Source organism: Leopardus geoffroyi, chromosome B3 (assembly GCF_018350155.1).
Source record: "Leopardus geoffroyi isolate Oge1 chromosome B3, O.geoffroyi_Oge1_pat1.0, whole genome shotgun sequence".
NCBI classification, from domain to species: domain Eukaryota; kingdom Metazoa; phylum Chordata; class Mammalia; order Carnivora; family Felidae; genus Leopardus; species Leopardus geoffroyi.
This window is the reverse complement of record NC_059337.1, coordinates 72,631,506-72,643,744: the sequence shown is the minus strand read 5'-3', so window position 1 is coordinate 72,643,744 and position 12,239 is coordinate 72,631,506. Positions and strand designations below refer to the sequence as shown.

Genomic DNA, 12,239 nt, shown 5'->3' with positions numbered 1-12,239 from the left:
TAATAAATTAGCTTTTAATATTTATGTAATCAAATCTATTTTTCCCTTGATTTCTTCCATTGCTCTTAAGTTTAGAGAATTCTTCTCCCATCAGTTTCTTGATTAACAAATGCATTTGCATTTTTTACTAATAACTGTGACTTAATTCTTAATACTTCTGGAATTTATTTCATCATGTGAGGTACTCCATTTATTTGTTCAACGAACACTTACTGATTGCCTCATGATTTTGCAACACTTTTGTTTTCAAATAGTCAACTCTGTGCTTTTCAAATTAGAGGACTCTTGTCCTCAAGACAAAACATGTAGTAAATATAATGCATCATCTGGGAGCACTAATATTACTGAAAAATTGGAGAATAGGTAAACTGGTAAGTGATTTACAATTATTAAGCTCTAAAATTAATATGGGTACATAGTGCATTAAAATAAAAATGATCACCCATAAATTTTATTTTTATTTTTTTTTTCAACGTTTATTTATTTTTGGAACAGAGAGAGACAGAGCATGAACGGGGGTGGGGCAGAGAGAGAGGGAGACACAGAATCGGAAACAGGCTCCAGGCTCTGAGCCATCAGCCCAGAGCCTGACGCGGGGCTCGAACTCACGGACCGCAAGATCGTGACCTGGCTGAAGTCGGACGCTTAACCGACTGCGCCACCCAGGCGCCCCGATCACCCATAAATTTTAAAGTAAACATGAGACTGTCTGCACTTTCACCAGACTGCTTTGGGCTACGGTGCCCTCACCTCACATCCAGATTTCAAAAAGGAAAGTCACGTTTGTTCTCCCTGCTCTATAGGGATGCTTTGGGGAAGGGCTGAGAAACTCTGACCTGAACAATTGATACAACATAATTTGAGGATAATCCTGTTCTTCCCCATTAATTTAAAAGTCCCCTTTTGTTTTATTCAAAGTCTTTCATATTCCAGTCCATTTCTTGTTTTTCCATTGTCTTTATACTAATTATTACTATTATTGTTGTTGTTATTGTTAGCTACTACACTTAAAAAACTGTTTTAAGGGTAACATCTGAGTTAAGAAAAATATTGTTTTTCACCAAAAATATAAGGGAATGATTACAGAAACAAAATGGTGACACTGGGGCGCCTGGGTGGCTCAGTTGGTTGAGCGTCCAGCTTCGGCTCAGGTCGTGATCTCGTGGTTTGTGAGCATCAGGATCTGTGCTGACAGCTCAGAGTCTGGAGCCTGCTTCAGATTCTGTGTGTCCCTTTCTCCCTCTCTCTCTCCTGCTCAAAATAAATAAAAATTTAAACAAAAATAAATAAACATTATTTATCTATCAAAATATTTCTGTCTATAAAAAATAAATAAACATTTAAAAAAAGAAAGAAAATGATGACATAAAATCACTAATAAAAGTATTAAACGTTCAATTTCATAAGATTTGGCAAATGTGAAATGCTCAGATTATGATATAACATTGAGTGGAAGTAAGTCAAAATAGTAGTCTGTGTGTTTCTAGTTTTTTTGTTTTTTGTTTTTTTTTAATTTTTTTTTCAACGTTTATTTATTTTTGGGACAGAGAGAGACAGAGCATGAATGGGGGAGGGGCAGAGAGAGAGGGAGACACAGAATCGGAAACAGGCTCCAGGCTCTGAGCCATCAGCCCAGAGCCTGACGCGGGGCTCGAACTCACGGACCGCGAGATCGTGACCTGGCTGAAGTCGGACGCTTAACCGACTGCGCCACCCAGGCGCCCCTCTAGTTTTTTTTTAAGTTTCTTTTTATTTATTTTTGAGAGAGACAGCGTGAGCGGGGGAGGGGCAGAGAGAGAGAAAACCCCAAGCAGGCTCCACGCTGCCACCACGGAGCCCAATGCAGGGCTTGAACCCACAAAACTGTGACATGCTCAACCAACTGAGCCACCGAGGTGCCCCTAGTGTGCTTCTAATTTTTAACAAGAGTTTCACGAAGAAGGTATACCAGATGTTAGCCGTGATTTATCTGTATAATAGCATTATATTTTGACTCTATATTTTATATATCTTTTTGGTTTTCTTCTTATAACATAGAGTTAATATTTTTATAATAAGAAAAAGTTAATAAATGCTATTATCAAAAGATAAAAATCTTCCCATCAAAAAGAACACTCTCTGACATTGACACCAAGATGTCCTTGGTAAAGGAGAACTCTGAATGATACTCATAAAGTCAATCTTAAAGTCTAGATATTTAACTAAGAAATCACTAACTCCCTTCAGTATTCATTCCCAATGTTCTGACACTTATTGGGTCACTTGAAACTGACTCTTCAAATCATTTAGAATGTTTATATGTTTAAAATTCAATACAGCAAAATCTCTAACTTGAAGGCCTGTGGCAAAATAAAAAGAGTGAGGCTTCCACCCCAGTTTTAGGTTTGGAGACAGGCTGCAGGTGCTTGGGGACCACTGTGCTCTTACTGCACAGAAGTAGGTGGCTGAGTCTCCAGGATGAGTGCGTGTGACTTGCAGGGAGAGATGTTTGTCCTTCTTATTCAATAGGACAGTGAGCCTTTGTTCTTGTTTCTTGTCCATACTTGAAACAGTATATATAAGCAACTGGAGGCCTTTTCCAGGCTGTTGTTTATACCAAAAGAAGTAGGTGGAGGCACTGTCAGTGTAAGTGCAGTTGATAACAAAGCTGTCTCCCTCCCAGACACTCAGGAAAGAAGGCTGCTGCTTTACCTCTTCTCCTCTACTCATACCTGTGCAAAAAGAAAAGCCAGGCAAGAGCATCAGGTCGCCATTCTCCAGAGTTTGCTTTTTTTTTTTAATGTTTATTTATTTATTTTGAGACAGAAAGATAGCGGAGGGGTGTGGGGACACGCAGAGAGAGAGAGAGAGAGAGAGAGAGAGAATCCCAAGCAGGCTCCACACTGTCAGTGCAGAGCCCGACACAGACTCAAATTCACAAACCATGAGATGAAACCAAGGGTCGGACGCTTAACCAACTGAGCCACCCCAGGTGCCCCTGCATTTCTTTTTTGCTGCAGCAACTTCAGGAAATCTGGAAGAGGCCAGTCTCCCATATAGACTTCTAACGAATATTTACTAAGACAGCCTGTTCCCAAAAGCTTTCCACTCACAGTCCAGCTGCAGCCACAAGAACAGGAACAAAGGTCCAATGAGTGTCTTCATGCTTCTTCCAATTGGGACCGGCAGTCTCCAGCCAGGAGAGCTGCTTCTGTTACCAAGTTATCTCTTGATTTCCTCCAAAGCACAGTGGTTTCTTAAACTGTCTACACAGGCATCTGCTTCTGTCTTTAGCCAACTCTTACAGAGCCAACCAAAAGGACCCTTTCACATATCTACATTAGCAGAGATGCTCTGCCATCTTGTGGTCGGGTCCCCATCTGCTAAACCAGCTGGTCAAATCCTCTCATCCTGTATCTATGGGAGACTGACACACAAAACAATAGGTTGAATAAATTAAGTTTTTAGTGTGTCTCCAGTCAGAAGTTACTGGATTCACAGAAAGAAAACGTAGTGTAAATGTAGATTTCAGAATTCCGTCTCATCTCAGCACAGCATTGAGTCATTTTAAATAAATTTGAAGAAGTTACATGTTTTCCACGTTTTTTCAACAGGCCTAGTCTACTTGAAATCAGACACATGTCAACATATAAACACATAAGGAAGATGTGATGTATATTATATAATGGAATATCATTCACTCACGAGATGGAAGGACAGCTTGCCATTTACTACATGGATGGACCCTGAAGCATTATGCCAAGTGCAATATGTCAGACAGAGAAAGACAAATGCTGTATAATATCACTTATATGTAGAATCTTAAAAAACCAAACTCATAAAAAGACAGTTGAATGGTGCTTATCAGGAGCTGGGGGCTAGGGAGAGATTGTTTAAGGGTACAAACTTAGAACTAGTAGATACGTAAGTCATGGAGATCTAATGCACAGCACAGTGATTATAAAAAAAAATACAGTATGATTAACTTCAAAATTGCTAAGAGACTAGATCTTCATTGTTCTCACCATAGAAAAAGAAATGATACATGACATGACATGGTGGTAATCACACTGCAATACATAAACATATCAAACCAAACTCTTGTCCATCTTAAACTTACACAATGCTATATGTCAATTATATCTCAATTTTTTTAAAAACCTGATGGAAGAAATAAATACATCTTCTTTATTAACTGTTTTTATTTGTGTGTAGTTGACACACAATGTTACATTAGTTGCAGGTGTACAACATAGTGATTTGGCAAGTTTAAGCATTATGCTGCACTCACCACGACCGTAGGTCCCTCTGTCACCATGCAACTCTACTACAGTATCATTGACATATTCATTGTGCCATGTTTTATTCCCGTGACTTACTCATTCCATAACTGGAATCCTGTATCTCCCACTACCCTTCTGCCATGTTGCCCCTTCCTCACCCACCACCCCTCTGGCAACATTTGGCAAATACATCTTTTTTTTTTTAAGCTTTTATTTATTTGAGAGAGAGCACGCGTGCACAAGCCCAAGAGGGGCAGAGAGAAGGAGAGACAGAATCCCAAGCACACTCTGCACCATCAGAGCAGAGCCCAGTGAAGCATGAGATCATGACCTGGGCCGAGGTCAAGAGTCAGATGCTCAACCAACTACGCCACCCAGGTGCCCCTTGACAAATACATCTTGAATGCAGTCACAAATTCCAATACTCACCACCATAACCTTAATCCAGGCTATTACCCCCCTCACCCGAACCACTGCAATAGTCTTCTCAGTAGTCTCCTTTCTGTTTTTGCTCTCTACAACCCATTCCCTCCATAGCAGCAAGAGTGACAGCACTAAAACACTAATTAGATCATGTCATTATGGAGCTTTTATTCAGTCAATGGCTTTGACATTACACTTAGAATAAAATCTACACACCTTATAAGGAAGGATCTGCACAGTCTGGCCCCAGACTACTTCTCCTATCTTTTCTTATACTCCAGATCCTCACTCCCATGAATTAACTAGCTTTGCCTAATTCTTTCTTATTCTTCAAGGCTCTGATTAAAAATCATATTTTTACAAACTTGTACACAAATGTTCATAACAGCATTATTCATAATAGCCCAATAGCAGAAATGACCCAAATGCCTATCAACTGACAAATGGATAAAAAAATGTGGTATACCTATGTAACGGAATATTACTGAGGCTTAAAAAGGAATGAAATTCTGACACATGCTACAACATGGATGAACCTGGAAGACAGGCTGCAGTGAAATAAACCAGACACAAAAGGATAATTATTGTAGGCTTCCTTCCACTTACAGGAGGTACCTAGAACAGGCAAGTTACAATGTACATCTCTGTGTATTTCAAACCTTGATTCTCTTCTTCTACCCACATACTTAAGTACTGAGGGCCATAGCCCATGTCCAAGCCACTTTTGTGCCATTTCACGTCTTAATGCTTGGAGAGTGGACACAGTAGGCAGAAGAAATATTCCTGAAAGCAATTCTTACACTAGGAATGATTAGCAGAAACTTAACTCTACACAGAAATCACTACAAATCACATAAATATATCTCATCTAATGTAAACTAAATGTGTCCTCAACTCCATCTCACCTTAGCCAGAGTCCCAAAAATGTCTGAAGCCACTCCAACACCACCTAAAACAAGGGAAGGCCTGATATAAGGGTAGTTAGCATGGGAAATTGGTTTTAACCAATTGCTATTAAAATAACTTCCTTTTGAAATCTTCACATAAAGAAAATGTGACTATATTATAGGACCCCTCCCAGAACTTGGCCTCCACCAGGTTTCATTGGGTCTTGGAAGCTCTTTTTGTCTTTGTGCCATAGTCTTGCCACACGCTTCCCCATGAGCCGTTCCTCAGAGCATGGACTGTGAGCCTTCTGAAATATAAATTAGAACACCTATTTAAAACCCTTCAGGGGTGCCTGGGTGGTTTAGTTCGAGTTCAGCTCAGGTCATGATCTCAAGGTTCATGAGTCGGAGCCCCATGTCAGGCTCTGTGCTGACAGCTCAGAGCCTGGAGCCTGATTCAGAATCTGTGTCTCCCTCTCTCTGCCCCTCCCCTACTTGTGCTCTGTCTCTCTGTGTCTCTCAAAAAATAAATAAATGTTTAAAAAATTTTAAAAATAAAATAAAACCTTTCAAATGCTCCCCATTACGTATAAAATAATATGTGAACCTAACCATAATGGTATAAGGCCACATATGACTGGACCCCTAACTCCCTCTTTGACACATCACCCACCACTCTCCTTCTCACTGCCTTCTGGGAACATCAGCCTTCTTTCACAAATATACCAAATTTGCTTCTGCCTAATGGCGACTGTTGCATTTGAAAACTCTTCCTTACCCCAGGTATTAACACCTTGTGTTTTGTCATTTTCATTACTGAAGGTTCAGTTCAAATGTCACCACTCCAGAAAGCTCCATGACCACTGCGATTCTCCTTCACATTTTATTTTCTTAATATCACTTATATTTTGAAGTCATTTGTTCAATTGTTTCCTTGCCCTATCTCCCCATTGTACAATAAAAATTCCATATGTATGGGAGGCTTGTCTGTAATGTGGAATCAGATATCTTCAACCTCCACATGAGTGCTTGTCACATCATGCTACAGAATAAATACTTGTTGGGTGAATGTATGATTTTTGTGCTTTTTAAAAATTTTTTTAAGGTGTATTTATTTTTGAGAGAGACAGAGCATGAGTGGGGAAGGGGAAGAGAGCGAGAAGGAGACACAGAATCTGAAACAGGCTCCAGGCTCCAAGCTGTCAACACAGAGCCCAATGTGGGGCTCAAACTAGGGAACAGCGAGATTATGACCCAGACTGAAGTCAGATGCTTAACCGACTGAGCCACCCAGGCATCCAGAGTGAATGTATGTTTGAATGAACTCCAAATGAAATAATTTTGACTACTTCTCTCTTGGGAGAAAGCAGATTCCCGATGGCTGATAGGGCCAAGGTTTACTCATGGCATGAGTCTGGTCTCATTTGTCTACTCGCTTTTGCTGCCTGGGTCACTGAGACTTGCTGGAAATGGCAGTGGGTGCTTTTGTAGAACAGATAACAATAGGGGAGTCATCACTTCATAGAGGACCTCAACAACTAACTTTACCTTAGATGTCACTAATTAGAAATTGTCAAAATATGCTTCTTTATTCATTGACATGTATGAAAACATTCTGCATATTTATCAATATTAATAATTCAATATTAAATAATAATATTAAAATCATATTAAATAATTTGATTTACAGGTCCTTGAAAAGGTAGTAAGAATGTAGGGATTAAGAACATGGGATCTGAAAAAAAAAGAACATGGGATCTGAGGGGCGCCTGGGTGGCTGGGTCGGTTAAGCGTCACACTCTTGATTTCAGCTCAGGTCATGATCTTGCAGTTCGTGGGATTGAGCCCCACATCAGGCTCCTCTCCTCACTGACAGTGTGGAGGCTGCTTGGGATTCTCTCTCTCCCTCTCTCTCTCTCTGCCCCTCTCCCACTCATGTTCGCTCTCTCTCTGTCTCTCTCAAAATAAATAACTAAACATTTAAAAAAAGAACGTGGGATGAAGTCACATTGCTTCTCTTCCAATAGTGGGTCGGCCAATTAGCAACTTGCCTTTCGAAGTCATTTACCTTTTTACTTTTTAAGCTTCTTACCCTCGTTGTAAAACTGTGGGGGTGGGGACAACACAGTACCCGCATCATAAGGTGTTATGGAGGTGACATGGTAATAAAGGTGTTTGTGTGGTGCTCATTGCACATAATGTTCCCTAAACATTAGCTGCTTTGCTATTATATTTGTTATTCGGGACCTCTAGGCACTAAAAGTCATAAATACAAGCATGACCAAGTAAGACCAGGCTCTTTTTTACCCTTCCTAAAAGCTGAGCTACGTGTTCACATTAACAGGTGAGTTGTAGCAGCAACACGTAACATGTGTGGGCTTCACGCCATAGTAACCTATTTAGTCTCTGCTCATTGAAGCTCTAGCTTTGACCCTGAGTTGGACATTTCCACTGTTTACTTAAACGTGACTTTGAACCTTGCCACTGTGTTTAGCATCTCTAAGAGCTCCATGTTAGCATTATAAGTTTATAATTATAGACAGAATTAAAAGACTGACAAAATGAATAACGAAACATAAGGCTGTGCAAATGAAACTGAGACAGGAAGGCTTCCTGGTGGAGGAGGCTGAGCTGGGAGCCCAGCTGCAGTTTGCGGACAGGCTGCAGAGCAGCAGGGAGCATTGTGCCTCCACAGCACACAGATAGGTGGCTGAGTCTTCCTGCTGGGAGGCCCTGATGTGCAGGCTGCTGTGCCGGTCCTTAGTGTTCACCGTGCAGTTTAACCTCCCATCCTGCTTCATCCCTGAAGCGATGTAAAAAAGTCGGGTGAGGCTGCCGCCCCCGGGGTTCTGTCGCAACCACTGCACGTAGGTCACCGAGCTGGAAAAATTGCACCTCAGGGTAGAGCTGGCTCCCTCCTGGAGGCTCAGGGCTGCAGGTGTCTGCTCCACGTCCATCCCTCTCACCCCTGCTTGGAAAGACAAAACCAAACACAAAAGAAATCGCTGCAGAGCCACTGAGGCAGTTTTCAAACCCATAAAGTATTCCTGGGAACACCCGCTGAGGGTGAGACCCTGCAGGAGCTCTGTGCCAGCTCCCCCTCCACTGCGGGCTGTGAACCTCCCCCGCCCCCGTCTGGGATGCCCCCACTCACAGCAAACCTGCACCCACAGAAGCCCCAGCAGGGCTCCCCGCTGTCTCTTCATGACTCCTTGTCTGGTCGCCTACGTGCCTTCACCCCTACTCTGAAGAGCGTAGAGTCTTGGGTCCAGAGAAGTTGTGTTGTCAACAGTCACCACGTCCCTCCAGAATCACTGAGCACCAATCACACTCGCGCTTCAGCTTCTCATTTTGCTTCTTTACAGGAAACTCCAGCAATGATGGCCCCGCCTTGGCTGCGTGTGTAAGGTTTCTCAGGGGTGTCAATGTGTTGGGGGAGAGGATTCAGGCTGGAGGGGGTAGAGGAAGCAGTAAAGAGAGATATCCAACGTTCCCCACCTTTTTGTCTTTTTTTTCAAAACTGTTTTAGGTAGGAAAGATGGAAAGTTGGAATGGAGAGTAAGGAAAGTGACATGACAACTCAGACAGAAATAGGGACTTCAGGCCCTTGGGTGGCTCAGTCCGTTGAGCGTCCTACTCTTGATTTTGGCTCAGGTCATGATCTCCCACTACTTGGGTTCAAGCCCCAAGTCAGGCTCCGTGCTGGCAGGGTGGAGCCTGCTTGGGATTCTCTCTGTATCCTTCTACCCCTCGCTCCCACTCACACACTCTCTCTCTTTCTCTCTCTAAAAAAAAAAAAAAAAAAAAATGGGGCACCTGTATAGCTCAGTCAGTTTAGCATCCCACTCTTGATCTCAATCTCAGCTCAGGGCATGATCCCAGAGTTATGGGATGGAGCCCCACGTCAGACTCTGAGCAGACAGATCTGAGCCTGCTTGGGATTCTCTCTCTCCCTCTCTCTCTCTCTCTGGCCTTCCTCTGCAGGCATGTGTGCTCTCTCTCTCCCCCTCTCTCTCTTTTAAAATAAATTAATTGGGGGGCGCCTGGGTGGCGCAGTCGGTTGAGCGTCCGACTTCAGCCAGGTCACGATCTCGCGGTCAGTGAGTTCGAGCCCCGCGTCGGGCTCTGGGCTGATGGCTCAGAGCCTGGAGCCTGTTTCCGATTCTGTGTCTCCCTCTCTCTCTGCCCCTCCCCCGTTCATGCTCTGTCTCTCTCTGTCCCAAAAATAAAATAAACGTTGAAAAAAAAATTTTTTTAAATAAATTAATTGGAGCACCTGGGTGACTCGGTCAGTTGAGAGTCCGACTTCAGCTCAGGTCATGATCTCACAGTTTGTGAGTTTAAGCCCTGCATCGGGCTTCATGATTACAGCCAGAGCCTGCTTGGGACTCTCTTTCTCTCTTCCTCCCTCTCTCTCTGTCCCTCTCTTGCTTACTCTTTCTGTCTCTCCAAATAAATAAAAATAAACCCAATAAAAAAAGTAAGTTCAAATGTTTTTAAATACAAAAATGATACATAGATTTGCTAATGCCTTCTGGAAACAATAAAGTACAATAAACAGTTCAGAAGGCACAACTCTTTGGGGCTTCCCCTGGGCTCTGCCTCCCACCCTACAGGGGATATCGTACAGGTGCAGCCCCATCTGACTCACTGTGAGTCACTCACGGTGCAGTAATACACAGCAGTGTCTCTCAGGGCAGCCCGGGGCAGGCTCAGGGTGCTGGACGTCCTGTCCGCAGAGATGAACAGGGATGCCACTTCATTTTCCACGTTTGTCTTATATCCTTCAATAACAAAGTGTGGTCCCTGGTTGGGGAACTGTCGGTACCAGTGGATATACTCATTTGTAGCGATCTTGGTGTGGTTACAGGGTATGTTCACTTCTTGTCCTTCGTAGGACTCGATGAATACGGGCTGGGTGGTCTTAGCGAGGCTCAAAGTACCTGTAAAAGGAGTCAACACACAATACTAGCTCCTATCCTGAAACTGGGTGGATTAAAGGTCCAACTCGGCACCCTCCAGGTTCTCTCTCACAGTCAAATCCACCCCCACATCCTCCTTCCCCACCATATGCAGACACATGCAATTTCCTTCCCATTTGTGTTTTAGGACACTTTTTAAAAATATTTATTTTCAGAACCCCAGGAACATGTGTACAAAAGTAACAGGGGCAATATCTCCCACCCATGGAGGGGTAATATTTCCCAGGGCTCAGTAATCCAGAACATCTTTATTGCCCTGAGTCACCCCTTGCATGAATGGTGAGGTTCTACCTAGAGAAACACAGGACCCCACAGCCAGTCCTTGACATCTTAGGTAAAGAGCAATGATAACAGGCAAGAAAGAGTCCAGCGTCTAGGCTCAGCCACACCCTAATTCCTTTTAATCCCAAAATAAACTCACCCAAGAGCAAGAGCACAGTCACTCTTGTCACCTGCCTCATATCCTAGGTCTAAACCCGGCCCTGGAGTCGCGGTCCTGTTGCAGAGTCTGAGACTGGCCTGGGACACGAACCAGAAAAGAGGCACAGCAGGAAAGCCAGAGCCACACTAGCAGCTATCACCCAGGGCTGTCCCCAGCAGGTGTCACCTGGGGCTGTCTCCAGCATAAGCCAATAGCACCGACAGCACCTCCCCAGATGAGCTTCCCCCTAAGGTTCAACTGAACACTCAGGAAGAAGAATAAAAGGTAAAAGCTTCCAGCACAACAGCACAGCAACCCCGATTTCCTTTTCGTTCTTTGCGAAGGTATAACCCCTTGTAGATTTGGTCTGAAGGAAGCTAATATATCAGAGGGTAGATTCCACTAGGCTCCTTATTCCCCATCACATCACTTTTCCCACAGTCCCAGAAGGCGGCCATTGATTGTAGTCACTGTGATACTCATAGAGCTGAGAATGACCCCTGACCTGGTCCTACATGCCTGGAATCCTTCCCATTCGTCCTATGCAACCAGATGAACGGGAAATGCTAATCTTATTCCACAAAAGAGCCCATGAGCTTGTCTGAACTGGACCTTTCCTCTCCTGACACCCTGGTGTCCTTTTATAATCTCACTAAGTCCACATCTAACAACTGCGTCTCAGACTTCACTTAACAATTGTTGCACAGAGGAGGAGACCCCTCACTGGTCCCTACTGACCAGCTGGCCTAGGACATTTGATGCCGAATCATTCACCCAACCAGAGAGGAAGTGAGGTGATGAAGAAGAAAAGGCACTCAAATTCAGAGTCAGACAGACTTAATTTCAAGTCCTAGTTCTGCCATCTTTTGACCTTGAGCAACTTCCCTGGTCTGAACTTCAATTTCTTCATGCCCTTCCTTCTCATCTGAATCAGTGAAAGTAGTTGTGCAGGATTATATACGTTTTTTTTATAATAAATATATATAAATTATATATATAAATATATATAAATATATATATATATATAACATATATGTTTTTTTAAATTTTATTTAAATCCCAGTTTGTCAACTTACAGTGTAAGAATGGTTTCAGGAGTAGAACCCAGTGATTCATTACTTACATATAACACCCAGTGCTCATCCCAACAAGTGTCCTCCTTAATACCCATCACCCATTTAATGCATCCCTCCCACCCAACACCCCTCCAGCAACCCTCAGTTTGCTCTCTGTATCTAAAAATCTCTTATTGGTTTGCCTCCCT

At 43.0% G+C, this 12,239-nt stretch overlaps 3 gene segments (V, D, J or C); all 3 read right to left on the bottom strand.

The window, feature by feature from the left end:
• Positions 1–2,250: 2,250 nt before the first annotated feature.
• LOC123583693 lies at positions 2,251–3,584 on the bottom strand. The segment is given in 2 exon segments: positions 2,251–2,711; positions 3,093–3,584. Coding segments are annotated over 2 exon segments (513 nt in total).
• Positions 3,585–8,091: 4,507 nt separating this feature from the next.
• On the bottom strand, positions 8,092–8,842 carry LOC123583692. The segment is given in 2 exon segments: positions 8,092–8,540; positions 8,727–8,842. Coding segments are annotated over 2 exon segments (501 nt in total).
• Positions 8,808–11,388, bottom strand: LOC123583322. The segment is given in 3 exon segments: positions 8,808–9,021; positions 10,224–10,515; positions 10,976–11,388. Coding segments are annotated over 3 exon segments (435 nt in total).
• Positions 11,389–12,239: the final 851 nt, after the last annotated feature.